We start from the raw sequence: 19,819 nt of genomic DNA on the forward strand, positions 1-19,819 counted from the left end.
CTTAACAAAAAACTCTAATTTGCATTTAAGTAAACACACAAACAAACAAAACCCCAAAGCTTGACCCCCAAAGCATTTTTGTACAAGTGACAAACGTGGCTACTTGTCTTTTTTTCTTCCTGTTTGAAGAGCCAATCTTATTATGCTATCAGGTTATCTGCTGAAAATAGTAATCACCTAAGAAAACATCAATCTCCTCTGGACATCAACGATAGAATAATTTAGGGTCTAAGTCTGGTGATTTCTACCTAAAGAAACAGAAACAGACGACGTATAGTATTTCACTCAGCTGGTTTTGTCTGCTTTCTGACAATTTCATGCTTACTTGGAGAATACTGTCAAAAAGCTTGGCATTGCAAAAACAGCTGAAAAGAACACACGCAGTCTGCTTCTTACAGGGCTCTTCAATCACCTTCTATGAAGCACAGCCTGCATTTCTAACATGAAGGAAGCCACCGTGTAGGTAGCTTCGGAGCAGGACTCTGCGCCTCCGGTAGCCAGAGCAGGAGAATGACTCTCCTCAGGCCCACAAAACTCAAAAACAAGCCACAAGCCCTCTGATAAAGAATCATACTTCTGTATTCCTACTTTCTTCTTTATAAAATGCTAATAATTTCATTCAAGAGTAATAAACAACTGGTTGGCAAATTCCAACCATCTGACTGAGGTTCAGTGGAAAAAAGTCAAAACTGGAGACACAGTGAAGACTCAAACATTAAACTTCAGGTTTTTCCCAGGGTTGATGCACTATTTGATAACACCCACCCGTGTAAAAATGAATTGTGTATCCAAAAGGGCAAGCTGCTGCCATCATGCTACCCTAATTAACACGTGCCAAGTGGAAGGCGAATCTCATGTAAATAGTGGGGCTCAAAATGAGCTGCAAACTGTAAAGAAGCTTATTTTTAAACTGTCAGCAGGTTTCTTTCGTGCAACTAAGTGTCCTAATATGGGGTAACTGCTCAAGTTTCTTTCAAGAAAATCAAAATCTGTTGTACAATAGCAAGTTGAACCTTGTTATTTAGAACTCCATTAGCTGTTTCACAAAGAATAAGAATACACTGAGGTTCTTGAATAAGTTTTGCCATGTACTTCTAACCACCTCTCTAAACCAGGGTAAATTAATTTCTAACCTACTAGAATCACATTCCAGAATGCAAAAATCTTTTGACTATGTAAAATAAAACTGTTGCTGTTAAGTCGTTTCAGTCGTATCTGACTCTGTGTGACCCCATAGATGGCTGCCCACCAGGCTTCCCTGTCCCTGGGATTCTCCAGGCAAGAATACTGGAGTGGGTTGCCATTTCCTTCTCCAAAAATAAGACTAATTGAGTGCTATTCACAAATCCTTCTTAAAAAAAAAAAAAAACAACTCTACATGAACTACCAATATCAACAAGCAAATATGAATACTTAGGCATTCACACAAAGACAGTTAAAGACCGTACATCACCCCAGCCACCTGAAGTCATATTTGATATTCCATCAGGTATCTAGCTTTCCAAATCACCCAGGATGGTAAATGTTAAAGTGGGCAATGAAACAAGAACAAGCACAGTTTCTTTGTGTGTTATCAGGGCAAAAGAAGGCAGGTGAGCACACGGAGAGGCCGTCTCACCGCCTGCTGGGCATCAGTACTTACCTTGAGGATGTCCCCCCTTTTGAAGCTCAGCTCGTCGTCTGCGGTGGCTTTGAAGTCATATTTGGCGATGGCTTCCATTCTGAGCGGGGCTCAGAGCTCAGCAGCCTGGAGCAGGGGGGGAAGGGAGTCTTCCCTGCTGAAGAGACCCAGCGCTCTGGGCTCAGCCTCGCCTCTCTTCGGGGACTGGCTCCCGAACGCCGGGACACACAATGCCACCCTGAATCAGAAGAGCGCAGACTGTGAGAAGTGGCCCGATCGAAGGCAGCCCCGCCCTGCCCGTCGGCCTGCCGTCCCAGCCCCCACGCCCCCTGGCTCGGTCGGGCTCAGCCCTCCGCCCTCCCTTCCAGGCAGAAGCCCCGAGCTCCTTCTTCCTCTTTTCAGCCTCAGCCCCCAGGCGACTGACAGGCCTGCCGGCCAATGGCGGCGGCGGCTCGGGCCTTTCCCGATCACACTTCCTCTTCCCTCCCGCTGGGTGTGCTCGGCGTGCAGGAACCGGCTGGAGTCCCGGTGGTCTCCGCCTTTCCTCCCTCGACCCTCACGCTGCTCCCGGGGCACGAAATGCAGTCCACCGGAAGAAAGGCCTGCTCCAAGGGATGGCCCCCTACTCTTCTCAGTGATACAGGCCCCTTCCCTCCTTTCTCCTACCAACCGATTTGGTTTTTTGAAAAAGCTGGGTCCCCTTCTCCATAGTCAAAAGGCAGCAACGTGGGTTTGGTCCCGGGCTGCTTTAACTGTTTTCTGAAACTAAACCGTCTCCCCTAGAAAGTGGGAGCATGACCCTGCGAACTACTTTTTTATTCAGTTGGCTGCTCTCCACTCGCAATCTGTGATGGGCAAGCTCAGGTGACCAGAGAAAGGAGATGGAGCTCAGAATCTCTGGTGGGCGGAGACGGACTCCTGCAAAGGGCTCCCCTACCAAGACCCCTAAGACTTCAGGGGCCCCAGCAGCCCTCGAAACAGCCATCCAAGGCTCAGCATTCCAGAAGCAGCCTCCGACTGATTCCTAACTAGCCTAAGGAGCACAGTTAAGTCCTGATCTACACTTGAAAGCAATCCCTTTTTCAGAATCTGAGCTGCCAGATATCTTGCCTAGGAAATTGTGCCAAAGGGCCAAACAGAAGCCTCTCACAGTTACCCTGAGAACAGCTGCTTTTCTCAGAGCCAGAGGAGTACTAAACTGATCCAAACAGCATCTTGCAGGCAAAGACGCTGTAATAACCCTTGGGTCATGTACCAGGCGATGAGGAAGGAACCTGGGCAGTACAATCACTGCAGAGGAGTGAAGAGTTTGGAGCCCTGAACTTGAAACACAGTCTTGGCCTTTGCACAAGTAAAGGAAAATGAAGCCCCATTCTTGTCTGGCCAGCCACTATTTTCATACAGGCTAAACAAAAGCAGAAACAACAATGACCCTGGCAGAATGAGGACAGATTATTTATAGTGACACCCTTCGGTGGATAATTACCATCTAGCAGAGGACTCATTTGAGGGGCACGAGTGATTATCATTCTTTTGTTCTAAAGTTAACAATTGGGGCATTAATCAAGCATAGCTGCAAAAAGACTGAGGCGTAAACCAGCTGGGAATATTAAGATTACAGGGAAATGAGTGTTACCAAGGAGGAAAGACTCACCAGGCAACAAAAGTCCTTCAGTCGAATTCTGAAGGCCAAACATTCCACGGCAGGTAAACTAATAAACTAAACCCATGTTTATTCAGTCAGGCTATACCTAGGATATATTATGCTGTGCTGGCTCTAAGAGAGGAAAGCAAAGAAAAGAGTCCCAGCAAATATATATATAAAAAAATGAACACCAATCTCAGAGTATTTGTGTGTCCTTAAATACCCTTTACTTACACTCACCATAGTTACTTTTTAATGACATGAATCCATATATGTAATTTTTAAAGTCAGGGTAAATAAAAGGCTTATTAAAAAGAACAGTTCCCTACCCAACACCCACAAGCAATCACTCTCAATTTTGGTTATAGTTTCTCTAAGTTTACTAACAATATTTCTAAATAATATGCTTCTGCTGCTGTTTCTTAGTTTATTCCAGCCGTCACCTGTCACCTAAAAGACAAGGACGTAGCTGTTTCACCCCTGCCAATTTCACCTTGCCCCATCCCTATGGCTTCCCAGGTGGTTCAGTGGTAAAGAATCTGTGCTGAGCAGGAGACGTGAGTTCCATCCCTGGGTCAGGAGGTCAGGAGGATCCCCTTGAGTAGGAAATGGCAACCCACTCCAATAGTTCTTGCCTAGAGAATCCCACAGAGAAGCCTGGTGGGCTTCAGTCCATGGGGTCGCAAAGATTCAGACATGACTGAGCAAAGACAGCCCATCCCTATAATGCCACACATTCTGGTTTAACCAGCTGGCAACCTACTCCAGTATTCCTGCCTGGAGAATCCCATGGACAGAGGAGCCTGGCAGGCTACAGTCCACAGGGTGGCAAAGAGTCAGACACGACTGAGCAACTAATGCTTTTTCATACTATTACATTAGGAAATACTGTTCACTAGTGATTTAAATAACGTATGATAACCAGTCTTCCTTTCTGGTATAATCTTTTAGTTTTCCCAGCATTAACAATTTTCTCCTCTTTCTGCCTACTTTCCAATGTATACATATTAAAAAAAAATTTTTTTTACAGCTTCTCCAAAAAAATCTCTGCTACATGCCTATCAACATTTTCCATACCCTGACCTGACCCTTTATTTTTACTGGTCTCCAGGTCTGATGATTGTTGGGACTAGGTACCAATGATGAGAAGCTGAAAGATAATTACGCAGGTCAAAAAAAATTAAAGAGTTTCATTTTTGAAAAACAGAAATCAGACAGAAACCCAAAGCACTGTGGCTCTAAAGGTACTATGTGTCACGGGGCATAAACTTCGTCATTCAGGATTCCAGACAACTGCAGTGTGACCAAACAGCCAGACCCTAGAAATCAAGACGGTTTTCAACATTTGCTTTCCTGTTACTCAACTTTCTACCTTAGGTTTTCTAGAGAAAGCTTAAACAGACTAACACTCACGAAAACTGTGTTTCAAGCAACAATTGCTTTGTAAGATACAGTTGAATAGAAATGAAACTAATCAGTAGCTCTGTGGCTGTGCCAAATAAAAATTAGTGTCTCACAGAGGAAACGCGAGGAGGTCAGCTTGTTAGGCTAGCCACAGAAAAGAACCCAGGCTAGAGAAATTCAAAAGGGTGTGTTTCACTAAAAGACAGAAACATTCTATCACGTACGCCACACTAATTACTTAGCAAGAAATCTAAAACTACACACAATGTATAACAATTTTAAGAGTGGATGCTGCTGTTGATTCCCCAGGAAAATGGACTGGGAGTACACTAACCCGAAGCCTGACAAGAGTGTGTCTGAACTGTGACCAGCCCACACCCTGCAGCCCATCTCCGGCAACATTAAAACAGTGAGTGCAGCTCAAGTTGTTCATTTGCACCACATCCTAAAAGGCAGCCTCCTAAAGGTATTTGTGGGCTTCCCAAGTGGTACAGCGGTAAAGAATCTACCTGCCAATGCAAGAGACTTGGGTTCGATCCCTAGGTCAGGAAGATCCCCTGGAGAAGACGGCAATCCATTCCAGTATTCTTACCTGGGACAAAGGAGCCAGGCAAGCTACAGTCCCTCGGGTTGCAAAAAGTCAGACATGACTGAGCACACACAGGCACACAAAGGTATTCATAGGATTTTATTTTCTCTATGCAACTCTCTCCTTCCCAAAATTCACAGAAAATAAAATACAGGACACTAGACCAACATAGCTTAGTGTTAAGCCTGCATGGTTTGTAACAGCAGGTTGACCCAGGTTCAAGTACTGACCCTGATGCATATCAGCCGTAATTTTGAACAAGCCTTTTAAACAAGCCTCAGTTCTCTCTTCTGTAAAAATGGGGATAGTATCACTTACTGATTCACGAAGCATTAAATTAGATAACATACATACATGAAGCGCATTGGATAGAGACTGACATTCAGCTCAGTCGTTCAGTCATATCTGACTCTCTGCAACCCCATGGACTGCAGCACGCCAGGTTTCCCTGTCCATCACCAACTCCCAGAGCTGACGTCTCCATAGAGACTGACATTAAGTCACTCAAAAATAAGTTAAAATGGACTCTACTTAAAATGGACATCTACTTAGCAGATGTTTATCTTCACTATTAAAAATGGCAAATTAGGGCCTTCATAGCCATGGCCCAGGTTCAAACCCTGGTCAGGGAACTGATATCTCCCAAGCTGCATAGCACAGCCAAAACAAACAAAAAACACCCCACCCACTCCAAAAAAACCCAGCAAATTAAAACAATGAGATTTCTTTCACCTACTAATTGTCAAATTTTTAAAGATTTATCCAGTCTCTGCAATACTATTTTCAGACTCTTTATCCAATGTTTATTAATTTAACATTTTGAAGAATTACTATATATCTAACAATATGCTTGGAACTGGATTAAAATCATTAAAACCGTTACAGTCCACACTCTAGCAGGGAATTAATCAATTCAATCTTTTCGGAGAGTAATTTTATAGCATCTCTTGATAATTTTAAGACACCTATTTATCCTTGGACAAGCAATATCACGTTCCAGATTTATCTCACTAAAACAGTGACACAAATACCATGTGCAAAATACATCTATCCCCGATCAATATCCATGAAGCTAACTAAGAAATACCTTTCTATGTAAGCACCAAGACATATGCTCAAGTCTTTAAAGAACCGCAGAAAAATTAGTTATTCCATTTCTATAAAACAATATGTATCAGTGTGTTATTAAACAATTTGAAAGGTTGACAATGATTATCTCTGGAAGTAAGACAGATATTTTTGTGAGACAGAATATTTCTACTTGCTGGACCACAGGCCTCAACTGCACTTTCACTGTTTTCGCCATAAGCACGTATTGCTATTACAGTTAGAAAGAAAACCCAAAACCTCACTGATGCTCTGGAGTTAGACCAAGATTCAGTTATCACTTTACCACTTATTAACTGGGTGGGCAACACTGGAGAAATAACTCACGTTCTCTAATTCCTAGTGTCCCTCAGCTGGAAAATGAGGAAAATCACAGCACCTACACCTTATAAAGTCATTTTGCTAATTAAAAAGCCTGTAAAGGCTGAGTCCCTGCTGTAAAGCGCTAAGAGGTATTAACCAGCATCACTGGTCCCTCTTCAATATCAGTCCACGTGCTCTCAGTAAATCTAGAGTTCCATCTACACACAGACTCAGGAGAACGCTCTGGTAGGCAAATTAACAATCCCATTAAATATAGGTTTCCCTGGTGGCTCAGTGGTAAAGAATCAGCCTACAACACAGGAGACACAATGCAGGAGACGTGGGTTCGATCCCTGAGTCGGGAAAATCCCCTGGAGGAGGAAATGGCAACCCACTCCAGTATTCTTGCCTGGGAAATCCCACTGACAGAGGAGCCTGGTGGGCTACAGTCTATGGTGTCACAAAAAAGTCAGATGCAATTAAGCACACTGACCAGTAAATATAAACTTCAACAGCTCCAAATCCAAGTCCTGAAAGTGAAAGTCACTCGGTCATGTCTGACTTTTTGAGAGCCCATGGACTACAGTCCATGGAATGCTCCAAGCCAGAATACTGGAGTGGGTAGCCTTTCCCTTCTCCAGGGGATTGTCCCCACCCAGGAATCAAACAGGGATCTCCTGCATTGCAGGTGGATTCTTTACCAGCTGAACCAGCAGGGAATCCCAAGAATACAGGAGTGGGTAGCCTATCCCTTCTCCAGCGGATCCTCCCAATCCAGGAATCGAACCGGGCCCTCCTGCATTGCAGGCAGATTCTTTATCAGCTGAGCCACCAGGGAAGCCCCAAATCCAAGTCCTAACAATGCACAAATATTCCCACATGTAAAACTGATCACATCTATAGTCACTTATTCTGTTAGGCTTTTAATTGTTTACTCTGTACAGAAAGTGTAATTTTAAGTTGAGTAATTTAAAGTCACATTGCAGTCTCACGAATTTACAGATGCATCCTGTAACAACAATTTTGGCCCTTGGACCAGTTACATCAAAATCAGCCCATTCAGGGACTGCTTCACTAAGAGGTGCCTTCTGGAGTTCTGCAGTGTAGTGTGACCTTAGCCCTGGAACCTAACTTGAAACAAGATTCACAGGTAATGTTTTTTGTTTTGGCCTCGCCACGCCACATGAGACCTTAGTTCCCCGACCAGGGATGGAACCCTCGCCCCTCTGCAGCAGAAGTTCAGAGTCTTAACCACTGGACCACAAGGGAAGTCCCACAGGTAACTCTTATGCATGCTAAATTAAAACAAAATGAAACAAGGCTGTACTGTAAGGGCTCCTAGACCAGATTTCACACACTGCGTCTCAGACCGTGCACTACCATGTCTTTGCACAGAGTGAAAACATACTCACTTGGCACAACTGGGAAAAAGCCAGCTTTGACAAATAGAACCAAAGGCTCTCAGTGGAATTCAAGACTGCCAGAAAGTTCTTCTGAATTAAGCAAGTAACTATTAGCTTCTCTCAGGATGGATCTCTACTCCTTATTACTTCATTTCTCCAAGATCTACCATCTTCTGTTCTAAGTAACAACTAGAGCTGTTGCTGTACAACATGCAACACGATAACAGGAATCATGGAGAAAAATCTCTAAGTACCACTGACTCAGATCAGATCAGATCAGTAGCTCAGTCGTGTCCAATTCTTTGCGACCCCATGAATCGCAGCACGCCAGGCCTCCCTGTCCATCACCAACTCCCGGAGTTCACCCAGACTCACGTCCATCAAGTCAGTGATGCCATCCAGCCATCTCATCCTCTGTCGTACCACTGACTAGTAGTATTTAAAACCTAGCAGTCCCTCAAATCTGTATACATTGGCTGAGTAAGTAAACTGCCTCAAGCATTTCAGTGCCTGCTTTTAGTATCAAAGAAAGTTGATTACAAGAATTAACCTTTTTTAATTTGGGGATTCAGAAAATTCTTAACAAAGGAAGGAGTAACAAAACAAAGTTATTTCTTTCTGCAAAAAAACCTAACAATAACAAAGAAGGCTGATTATAACAGATGCAGGAAAAGACACCTGATCTCAGAAGGCTGGTAAGGAACAAATTAGTACTATTACCACCAACAAGCTTTTAATTAATTCATCAATGATCTAAATAAGTTTTATTTCCTTAAATGTATCAGGCTATCTTAATTCTACTGTAGTACAGGGCTATCGTTGGTATTCGTTTTGAACATTCATCACCCCCACTAAAAGCCAATATAAGCTCCAAAGTGACCCAATCTCCTTTTAAGAGAGACATAGAGAAGCGTGAGCAGGCAGAAAACCGTGATCTAAACACAAAGAAAACAAATAAAACACAAAAACACAAGCAAGCTACACTTATGACCTAGTGGCAGTATTGATTACTTGTGGCTGAATACAATCCTTTGAGCCTCCCAGTTCCCAGGGGGGAGAACTTAAGTCTCGCACGGCTCTCTAGCAACCCTTCTGGCTGGCTGAAGGAACACAGTGAACGCTCAAAAGTAAAGGATAAAGCAAGAAAGAGGGCATCTTCCCGGGAGAGACACGGGATCTTTAAATGAGGGAGAAAACAAATTATGCCAAAGAGCTGAAACCTCAAAAAACTGTACCAGAGAGGGGACAATGAGGAGGAAAGGGAAGTAGATAAGAAAAAAACGGGGGGGAGGGGGCAAGTGACTTGCATTATACGAGTAAGCATTTAGTGTCCGCAGTGGAAAGAGAGAAACAGAACGAAACAACTGGGGAGCAGGGAAGCGAAAGAGGCACTAGAAAGCCAAGACTAACGCTAATTTCTCTCACAAGTCTTTCCCGCTTTTTCCGAGAATCAACAGTACCCAAAGGCAGACTTCGAGGGCACCTGGGCTCCCCTGCAAATTATACTGTTACTGTACCTGAAGCCAACCTAGACTTAACTCCCTAAATAAGCTGTAACTCACAGGGCTTACCATCAGATACACGGAGAGCGCTGCAAAATGAAGAACACTAGGGATTCCCTCCCCTCTCTCCTCGAAGCATTCCAGTCAACTGCTGCTTATTTTTCTTGACAAACGTTTTTTCCCAAAGAGTAGTCCCCCGCAAAAAAAAAAAAAAAAAAAAAAACGCGACAGAAACAAAACCATTTCGACTGGCTCCGATAGCAAACGTCCTCGCTCACAGGATTTAATAGGAGTGGTGGGTTTTCTCCCAAAATTCGGCCCCCAAACACCCAGAGATAGTGACGTGGTGGCCGAGCAGGTTGAAGAAGCATCCATTACCACATTCGCAACCACCGCGAACCCCCAGCCTCCCGGTGCCGAGTCAGACTGACTCACGGAATGAGCGCCCGGTGCTCTGGGGCTTCTTCTCCCCGGGCCCCTGCGGCGCAAAACCCTCACGGAAAAGGCGTGAAATTCAATTAGGAACCCACCCACCCCGTCCTCCTGCGCCGCGGTCTGGGGCTCCGTCCAGGGTCAGGGGAGGAACGGTGCCCAGGAAGGAAGCGCCCCAAAAGGGGAAACGTGGAGCTCCGAGCCCGGGGGTTCCGCTCTCCCGACCTCCAGGCCCGGCAGCCCCCGGTTCGCCAGGCCCGGGCCACCTCCCCACCCCGGGCCAACTCCCGCTACCGAAGCGGGGAGGAAGGGGCACCGGGGCAGCGGCGCCGCCACCGGCCGCGCTCACCGTGGCGCAGCTGCTCGGCTTCTGGCCCGGCCGGCCCCTCTGCACCGGTGCGAGCGGCTGCCGACCCCGCTGCGGCTCCCAGAAGGCAGCGCCTGTCCCCGCCGCCGTCACCGCCACAGTCCTGCTCGTCGTCGTCGTCGTCGTCGCCGCCGCCACCGCCGCCGTCCGGTCGCTGAAGCAGCACAGCCGCCTAGCTTCCGCTCCTCGTCGGGGTCCCGCGAGAACTTGCGCGCGCGGCCCCGCCCCGCCCCACCCCCGCGAGACTTCCCCCGGCGGAAAAGGCCTAGAGCGCAAGCGCCCCACCCCCGCCAGGCCCCCCGCAGGTAGACCGGCGACAGGCCAGGGCGCAGGCGCCGGGCCGCCCCGCAGCAGGTGGCACCGGCCGGGCTCCACCCGCCGCGGTCTTTGTAACCCTTTCTGTGCCAGAGCGGGTAAATTAGCCCTCACTCGGAGAAATGACTCTCCTCCACGTCCTGATCGCTTCTTTTCCCCTTCCACCAAACCGAGGCAATTTGGCTGGGGGGGGGGCGGTGCGGGGGGGGGGGGTAGGGCGGGGGAGGTGAGGAGGAAGGCATCTCCAGCGTGAAGCACTCCAAATAGAGGACTAGGTCTTGAAATATTTGAGAATTTGGTCCAAACAAATTCTCCAGTATGCTTGGGCTTCGCTGGTGGCTCAGCTGGTAAAGACTCCGCCCTCAATGCAGGAGACCAGGGTTCAATCCCTGGGTTGGGAAGATCTCCTGGGGAAGGGAAAAAGCTACTCACCTCCAGTATTCTGGCCTGGAGAATTCCATGGACTGTACAGTCCACGGAAGATTCGGGTCACAAAGATTCGGACACGACTGAGCGACTTTCACTTCACATCAAACTCTGCAGTATGAGATGAATTAACCTATTCGTTCATCCGTTGAATCAAGTGCTTAATACATGCTAAGCACTGTGCGAACTATAGAAGGTACAACAATGAACAGAAATCCTGGCCCTCAAGGAATTCAGGGTCTAGAGGAGTGGAAGAAAAAGAAACAGAAACAAATAATACCGCAAATACTGTTAGAATTATTTGGAGTAACGCTGAGGAAGCTAAAAAGATGGGAGAGAGGGGTTGCTACTTTGCCCATCTCAGAAAAGCCTTCTCAGAGAAGGTGATGACTGAGCCGAGTCTTGGAGGATGTGTAGGAGTTCGCCAGAGAAGCCAGGGTAAGGGCATTCCAGGCAAAGGGAACAGCATGCACGTACAAAGGAACGGAGGCGTGAGAGTCGTGTTCCCTGCAATGCTGAGGAGTTCAATTCATAACCGGGGAGTGGCAGAAGATCAGGCTTGGAGGAGTAACTCTTATTTTTCAGTTCCAAAAGCTCCTTGCAGTTAAAGGAGAGAACAGAGCATCCAATGGTAATGTGCTTCCTGGAAGCCAAAAAAATAGCTAGAGGTGAGAATAACCAAACGTCTGATCCTATAGAGAAAACAAGCCCACTGAAATGACGAGAATGAATTGTTCTTTCACTCAGTACTTGTTGAGCATTAGCTGCATGCCAGGCACTGTGCAGAGTGATAGATGAACCTGACAAAGCATCTGCTTTCAGAAGTTTGTCTTCTAGAAGAGAGTTGCCTAGTCTGCAAGGAAAAACAGTTGGTCCTGAGGGCCACTGAACTACATACAGGACTGCAGAGGAGGGAGCCAGTTACCTGGTGCTCAGGCAGTCAGGGAGGACTTGGTGTTTGAACTGCAACATGAAAGCAAGGAGGAAAGACTGATGAAATCAGCCAATATTTCAGATTGACCAGAGTTTAGGATTTAAGGGGAGGAGTAATGAGAAGTAAGGCCAAGATGCACAGTTTAGGCTTCATTCCAATCCCAAAGAAAGGCAATGCCAAAGAATGCTCAAACTACCACACAATTGCACTCATCTCAAAGGCTAGTAAAGTAATGCTTAAAATTCTTCAAGCCAGGCTTCAGCAATATGTGAACCGTGAACTTCCTGATGTTCAAGCTGGTTTTAGAAAAGGAAGAGGAACCAGACATCAAATTGCCAACATCCGCTGGATCACGGAAAAAGCAAGAGAGTTCCAGAAAAACAGCTATTTCTGCTTTATTGACTATGCCAAAGCCTTTGACTGTGTGGATCACAATAAACTGTGGAAAATTCTGAAAGAGATGGGAATACCAGATCACCTGATCTGTCTCTTGAGAAATTTGTATGCAGGTCAGGAAGCAACAGTTAGAACTGGACACGGAACAACAGACTGGTTCCAAATAGGAAAAGGAGTACGTCAAGTCTGTATATTGTGACCCTGCTTATTTAACTTCTATGCAGAGTACATCATGAGAAACGCTGGGCTGGAAGAAGCACAAGCTGGAATCAAGATTGCCGGGAGAAATATCAATAACCTCAGATATGCAGATGACACCACCCTTATGGCAGAAAGCGAAGAGGAACTCAAAAGCCTCTTGATGAAAGTGAAAGTGGACAGTGAAAAAGTTGGCTTAAAGCTCAACATTCAGAAAACGAAGATCATGGCATCTGGTCCCATCACTTCATGGGAAATAGATGGGGAAACAGTGGAAACAGTGTCAGACTTTATTTTTCTGGGCTCCAAAATCACTGCAGATGGTGACTGCAGCCATGAAATTAAAAGACGCTTACGCCTTGGAAGGAAAGTTATGACCAACCTAGATAGCATATTCAAAAGCGCAGACATTACTTTGCCAGCAAAGGTCCATCTAGTCAAGGCTATGGTTTTTCCTGTGGTCATGTATGGATGCGAGAGTTGGACTGTGAAGGAGACTGATCGCCGAAGAATTGATGCTTTTGAACTGTGGTGTTGGAGAAGACTCTGAGAGTCCCTTGGACTGCAAGAAGATCCAACCAGTCCATTCTGAAGGAGATCAGCCCTGGGATTTCTTTGGAAGGAATGATGCTAAAGCTGAAACTCCAGTCCTTTGGCCACCTCATGCGAAGAATTGACTCATTGGAGAAGACTCTGATGCTGGGAGGGATTGGGGGCAGGAGGAGAAGGGGACGACAGAGGATGAGATGGCTGGATGGCATCACTGACTCGATGGACATGAGTCTGGGTGAACTCCGGGAGTTGGTGATGGACGGGGAGGCCTGGCGTGCTGCGATTCATGGGGTCGCAAAGAGTTGGACACGACTGAGCGACTGATCTGATCTGATCTGATCTGACAAGTAACAACCTCTCAAGGTTTTTAAGCAGGAGATGTCTGACACAGAAACAACAAGAGGTATCTGTTTACCACCTGACTTGTACTAAAGTCATAGTGTTTCTACTGTGTATAATATCCCCATTTCACAAACTGGGAATTTGAGGCTTAAAGAGGTTAGAAACTCACCCAAGGAAACCCAAATATAGTAGATCTGAGATTGGAACCTAGACCTGTCTTGTTGTAAAACCCATATTTTTCCCCCACTTTGAAACTGTTCTAGTATGGTGTCAGGAAAAAAAAAAAAAGAAATTAAAGGGAAGGACTTAGTTGCTGAGCAGAGAGGAGGAGGAAGTGAGGGAAGAGTTGCCTTTGTTTTGAGTGGGCAGAGAAATCTGCCAGTTAGAGGAGGAGCTGACTGGGCAGCAGATGGGGATCATGGGGCTGACTTGGGGGGTAGGGCATGTCCTGGGAAGGGGCAGGTAGAAAAATACTGATACCCTACCTGGGAAGGGTAGGGTTCATCATTCTGAGAAATATGCAGGTAGAAATAACAAGTACATTGTCCAAAAGCTCCATGCATTCATTCTTGCTGTGTACAACGTTAGCTGAGCCTCTACTCTGGAGATAGCAAGATAATCTGTCACAGAGCTCACAGTCTGAAGGGGAAGACACACTGCTGAGAATATAACACTCAGGAGGGGCAGCTTTAAGACATAGAGCAGGGGACCTGATCTAGTCCAGGACCAGGGAAGACTGAGGCCGGAGGTTTCAACTCAGACTCTGGTTAGCCGGAGAGGAAAAGATTGCTCCAGGAGAGGGCACAGCATGTGCAAAGCCCAGACATTAAGAAAGAACTCCAGGAAGCCATTTACACTTGGGATGAAGAAGAATGTGGCTCATGGGTGAAGCGTCTGGAGAAGGGAATACCGGGACTTTCCAGCACTGCTAAAATCTAGGGATTGGAGGGACTTCCCTGGTGGTCCAATGGTTAGAACTCGGAGCTTCCACTGCAGGGGGTGCAGGTTCAATCCCTGGTCAGGGAACTAAGATCCCACCTGCCGCTTGATTCTGTGGGATACTGAAGCACTGGGTACACCTTGGTTATCTCTCCATCTTCACAATACATTCTCACTCTAGCTGCAGAGTGACAAACCCATTGGAACTAAGTTGTTCATCATCTACAAGACAGTGTCCTAAGACCTGTGCAAGACCCTCACGGATCTGGTCCCTACCTTACTGTCTCAGTCTCCAGCCAACATACGCTCTACCAATATTAAACCACTGTGGTTTCCGGAAGATGCCATGATGTTTTGAGTGTCTGTATCTTTGCATTTGCAGTTTCCTCTCCTCAGCTGGTCTTCTCCCCTTTCTTCAGGCCCCCAAGTCAGTTTTAGGGTTTCTTCCTCAAAAAATCCCACTGGATCACCAATCTCACTGCAGCATAATGATCTGTTCACTTCTCCACCCTCCCCATCCACCACCAAAGGCTCTGTAAGCTCCCAAACAGGACCACACCTTCTTCTCACATTTGTATTCCCAGTCCGCAGCACAGTGCATGGAATGAATTAATGGATGGATGGAAGGATGGATGAATAAATACCAGAGGTTGAGTGGAGATAAACATGTGGCTGCCTTTCTAGGCAATGTGATATTTGAAGTTCAGGAAGTGGGTGAGATCTCAGAAGAGACTAGATACTTAGCAGAACAGAACATATATATATATATGAGCTTCTTTTTAAAAATGATAAAACAGACTCTGATTATGTCTTTGCAAAAATGTGTGCCTATGGACCAGGTTTGGAAGGGAACACTTTTAAATAATTTAAGCAATTGTGCTGAAATGAAGCAATTGTAGATGACAAAAACAAAACTTCAACATTTGTTACACTGTCTCTTCGATTAAAAACCCCTCTCTGCCGACAGACTCAGAAATTTGAGAGAATGCTATCCAAGATCATTCCACGCAGAGGAAAAATCCACACTAGAGGCAGTAATAGGTAGAATATGTGTTTAATAACAAAAAGAAATCGGAACAAGAGGTGCAAGGCATACCCTGGTGTGAAAAGCTGTTGAAACTGTAGCAAAACTTGCTAATTACAAATTAGCCACATCAATCGCTTTGGAATGCACAAATTAATCACCAAAACGTCCCTCGTTTCAGTTGGGGGGTGGTTTGCGGTTATTTTTTTAGTCGTCGGAAACCATTTCTCATTTTGGTTTCTGTAAGTTGTCATGCTGCCCCCTGCCGGTCATAAATGGACACTGCCCTGGCACTGCCTGAACCCTGGAAGCCCATTGCAGGCACTTCCTCTGAGCCCACTTTTATGAGTTTCTCTTAGTGGGAGAGATGGAAACAACCAGTGACAACCAAAATGGGTCATTGAAATTCTACTCCTATATGCTCCATTGATCTTGGAAGTTCTCATCTTAGAATTTCCTCTGTTCTAGTTGTGAGCCTTTTCATACTGAAAAGGCTCTTGGACGGCAAGGAGATCAAACCAGTCAATCCTAAAGAAAATCGGTCCTGAATGTTCATTAGAAGGACTGGTGCTGAAGCTGAAGCTTCAGTACTTTGGCCACCTGATGGAAAGAGCTGACTCATTAGAAAAGACCCTGATGCTGGGAAAGATTGAAGGCAGGGGAAGGGGGTAACAGAGGATGAGATGGTTGGATGTCATCACCGACTCAATGGACATGAGTCTGAGCAAGCTCCAGGAGATGGTGAAGGACAGGGAAGCCTGGCGTGCTGCAGTCCATGGGGTTGCAAAGAGTTGGACATGACTGAGCAACCGAACAACAACAGCTGTGAGCCAAGACTGCATACACTCTTCTCGGGCTTGGAGGGTGGCCTCTGATGTTGAGCCTATCACTGGGACCCCAAGCCCTGTCCCTTCCCTTCCTCAATCTCCTGACTTCATGTCTATCACCCTAGCTGGTCCAAACACTACCATCCTTCCTGATGGACTGACCAATCATCTTACCCCTCCCAAATCGCTATCTACACTGCAGCCAGAATGGACTCTCTGAAATACAAATTGAATCAGATGGTCACAGGGCAGGTACTTAGTTTGCCCCAAATGGCCCTCTTGGCTGGCCCCTGCCAGCAACTCTGGCCTCAGCCCTTTCAACTTTTCTATCTTTTCTCTTCTGGATGACTTGCAGCTTCCTGAATGACCCCACAATTCTCTTACCTCCAAGGTTTTGGCATACTGCCTCTTTGGGCTGGAATGTCTCCTCTCTGTGCCTTCCCTGCCATCACCCGGCTCCTGTCTGTCTTCCTAATCTCAGCTCAGGGCCACCTCCACCAGGGAGCCTCCCATGAAGCTCTGGTCCCTCCAGTTGGTTCTGATAGCACCCTTGCAACTCCATCATTCCTATTTTGCATAAGACCATATATGAGCCATCTATTGATACTTGTCCTTTTCCCCTTTAGGCCAGAGTTCCTTATGTCTGTGTGGATGAAAAATATTGTCTGCCTTACCAGTAAGCAAAGGCTATTGCAGCCATCAAACCAGCACAACACAGTGCCCCAAAAGGTGAGCCCTGAGGGACTCAGGATGGAGACAAAGGGGCTGCCAAACCCTCAGTGACTGCAGTCACCCCCAACTTCAGGGCACCTTGAGGGCATTTAGGAAGGAGATAAGCAGGATACTGACCCCAGAGAGCTGAGGTGCATTTCAAAGAAATGATTTCAGTGAGCGCAGACTCTTGCATCTTCCCATTCATAGAAAAGCGCTAAATTCCTTAATGGGAGATATCTGGTTTTCTTTAATTAACAGGAATCTTTCCGATGTTCTAAACACCTGGTCTTTGCTGAAAAACCTCCTATATATCCTGGCTGCCTTCTTGCCTCTTTGGAGCTGAGTCCTGTCTTCTGCCTCTAGATCAAATAGCAAGTTTTTAAAATGGACAAAGTGTTAGTTGCTCAGCTGAATCTAACTCTTTACAACCCCATGGACTGTAGCCCACCAGGCTCCTCTGTCCATGGAATTCTCCAGGCAAGAAGACTGGAGCGGGTTGCCATTCCCTTCTCCAGGTGATCTTCCCCACCCAGGGATCGAACCCAGGTTTCCTGCATTGCAGGCAGTTTGCTTACTGTCTGAGCCACCAGGGAAGCCCTAAAATTGAGAAAAGGGCCAACAATTCTTCTCTAATGTTAGCAGTGCTCACATTTTAATACACAAGAGAATTGCTTGGAGACATTTAAAATGTAAGTTCCAGTGACCCAGAGATAGTCAACTCCTTAGGTCTGGGAAAGGCTCAGAAATATGCATTTTAAATAAGCAGCTGCAGGTATATTCTTAGGCTGGTCATCTTTGGAGCAGACTTTGAGAGAGACAATGCTTACTGAGTAATTGAGCCGCGAAGATTCAGGGATCTTCCCACCCCAGTATCCTAGATAACAGGAATCAGGATGTGAGTTGCCTTGGGCAGGAGAGAACTTGGGACTCTTCCCCCAGTGCTCTCCCCTGGGTCTTAAGCTGCCTGAGGCTGTGAAATGCCAGTAAAGCCAATTGGTGTGGTCAAGGTCTTGGGCGGGTAGCACTTCTTAGCACCACATTGTAAACAAATTAAAAATAAAAGCCCAGATAAGCAAATGGACTCTGATCCTCAGAGCTCTCCGTTGGATACCAGAGTCAAGTTTAAGGAGGCTGGCCCTTCTCTGTCCCTTCTGTTTCAGTTTCCACGTGACTCTTTCATTAGAATACATTCTGTTCATTAAAGACAGGAAGTCGATTCCACTTTGGCCTGAGCTAAATTGCAAGTGATGTATCCAAAGGGTGGAAATTTCCCCACTGTTTCTACGCCTGCGAGAAAGACATATTAGCAATTTTAATACTAGGAAGTTCCTCTGATGTTGGTTTTAATTATATATTTGAAAAATAAATATTCTAACATAGGAGATTCTTCCTCTTCTTCTCCCTTAACTTTTCCCATTTCAAAAAATTTATTTGCGCCTCTGATGTCTTTTTGCTTTTTAATCTTTTTTTATTTTTGCGAACTAAGTTTTGATTAGACAAGTTACCTGCACTTCCTTATACCCCATTGTCCCTTTTCCCCCCTCGGTTCTTTTGCTAATCTCCTCCCCTAGACTCGCACCCCACCAGCTACAGAGAATGTTCTTGTTGTTGTCACCTACAATCTCCATCCATACAACAGACAAGTATTACACGAACTCATCCTCCCATGAAATGTGAAAATACTGTATTTAAGATTCTGACAGGGGGACTTCCCTGGTGGCCCAGTGACTGGGGCTCTGTACTCCCAGTCCAGAGGACCTGGGTTCGTTCCCTGGTCAGGGAACTGGATCCCACATGCCGCAACTAAAGACCACCCCCTACCACAGCTAAGATCAAAGGTCCCGTGTGTCGCAGCTAGGACCTGACACAGCCAAATGAGGAAATACTTATTTTTTAAAAATTGTAAACTTAAAAAAAAAAAAGACTAGCTGGCAGGGGCTAAGCACTAATTCGAGGCCAGGAAATGTCTAAGGCTTTGTGTACGTTATTTCATTTAGTCCCCACAATAACCAGACATGGTAGATATTACGACTATGCCCATTTTATGGATGGGGAAATTAAGGGTTTCCATATGGAGGGGATAGTCAGCTGTGTCCAATATTGCTGTAGAGGATGGGCAAGGTGAAGATGGAGACTCAACCATTGAATTTGGAGAGATGGAGACTGTGGGAGACATTGTCAAGAACATTTTCAATAATTGGTGGGGTGAGAGTCTGAGGGAGGAGATTAGAGAAAGAATTGGGGGCAAAGAGGGATGATGGGGTGTAAGGAAGTGCAGGCAGCAACTACAGGTAACTCTGTGAGAGGTTTGCTAGAGCAAAGAGTAGGAGAAGGCAATGCCACTCCACTCCAGTACTCTTGCCTGGAAAATCCCATGGACGGAGGAGCCTGGTAGGCTGCAGTCCATGGGGTTGCTAAGAGTCGGACTTGACTGAGTGACCTCACTTTCACTTTTCACTTTCATGCATTGGAGAAGGAAATGGCAACCCATTCCAGTGTTCTTGCCTGGAGAATCCCAGGGGCAGAGGAGCCTGGTGGGCTGCCGTCTATGGGGTCGCACAGAGTCGGACACGAATGAAGTGACTTAGCAGCAGCAGCAGCAAAGCAAAGAGTAGAATTTGGGGAATCTTCTACCCTGTTGGTAGGAATGTAAATTGGTGTGGCCACTATGGAAAACAGTATGGAGGTTCCTCAAAAAGCTAAAAATAGGGTTGCCATATGATCCAGCAAGCCCACTCTTGGGATTATATATCCAGAGAAAACCATAATTCAAAAAGAC

The 19,819-nt window shown here is 46.0% G+C and overlaps 1 protein-coding gene across 1 annotated transcript in view; it reads right to left on the bottom strand.

Moving 5' to 3' along the window:
* The window catches only part of GRB2 (growth factor receptor bound protein 2), a 67,601-nt gene extending 57,064 nt beyond the window's left edge, over window positions 1-10,537 (bottom strand). Inside the window, exons 1-2 of the mRNA XM_055575130.1 lie at window positions 10,356-10,537; window positions 1,643-1,859 (exon numbers count right to left, since the gene is read on the bottom strand). Of these exons, the coding sequence (XP_055431105.1) occupies window positions 1,643-1,720 (78 nt within the window). The 5' untranslated portion in view covers window positions 1,721-1,859; window positions 10,356-10,537. The remainder of the gene's footprint in view (window positions 1-1,642; window positions 1,860-10,355) is intronic.
* Between the last annotated feature and the right edge of the window lie 9,282 nt (window positions 10,538-19,819).

This window comes from Bubalus kerabau, chromosome 4 (genome assembly GCF_029407905.1).
Source record: "Bubalus kerabau isolate K-KA32 ecotype Philippines breed swamp buffalo chromosome 4, PCC_UOA_SB_1v2, whole genome shotgun sequence".
Lineage (NCBI taxonomy): Eukaryota > Metazoa > Chordata > Mammalia > Artiodactyla > Bovidae > Bubalus > Bubalus kerabau.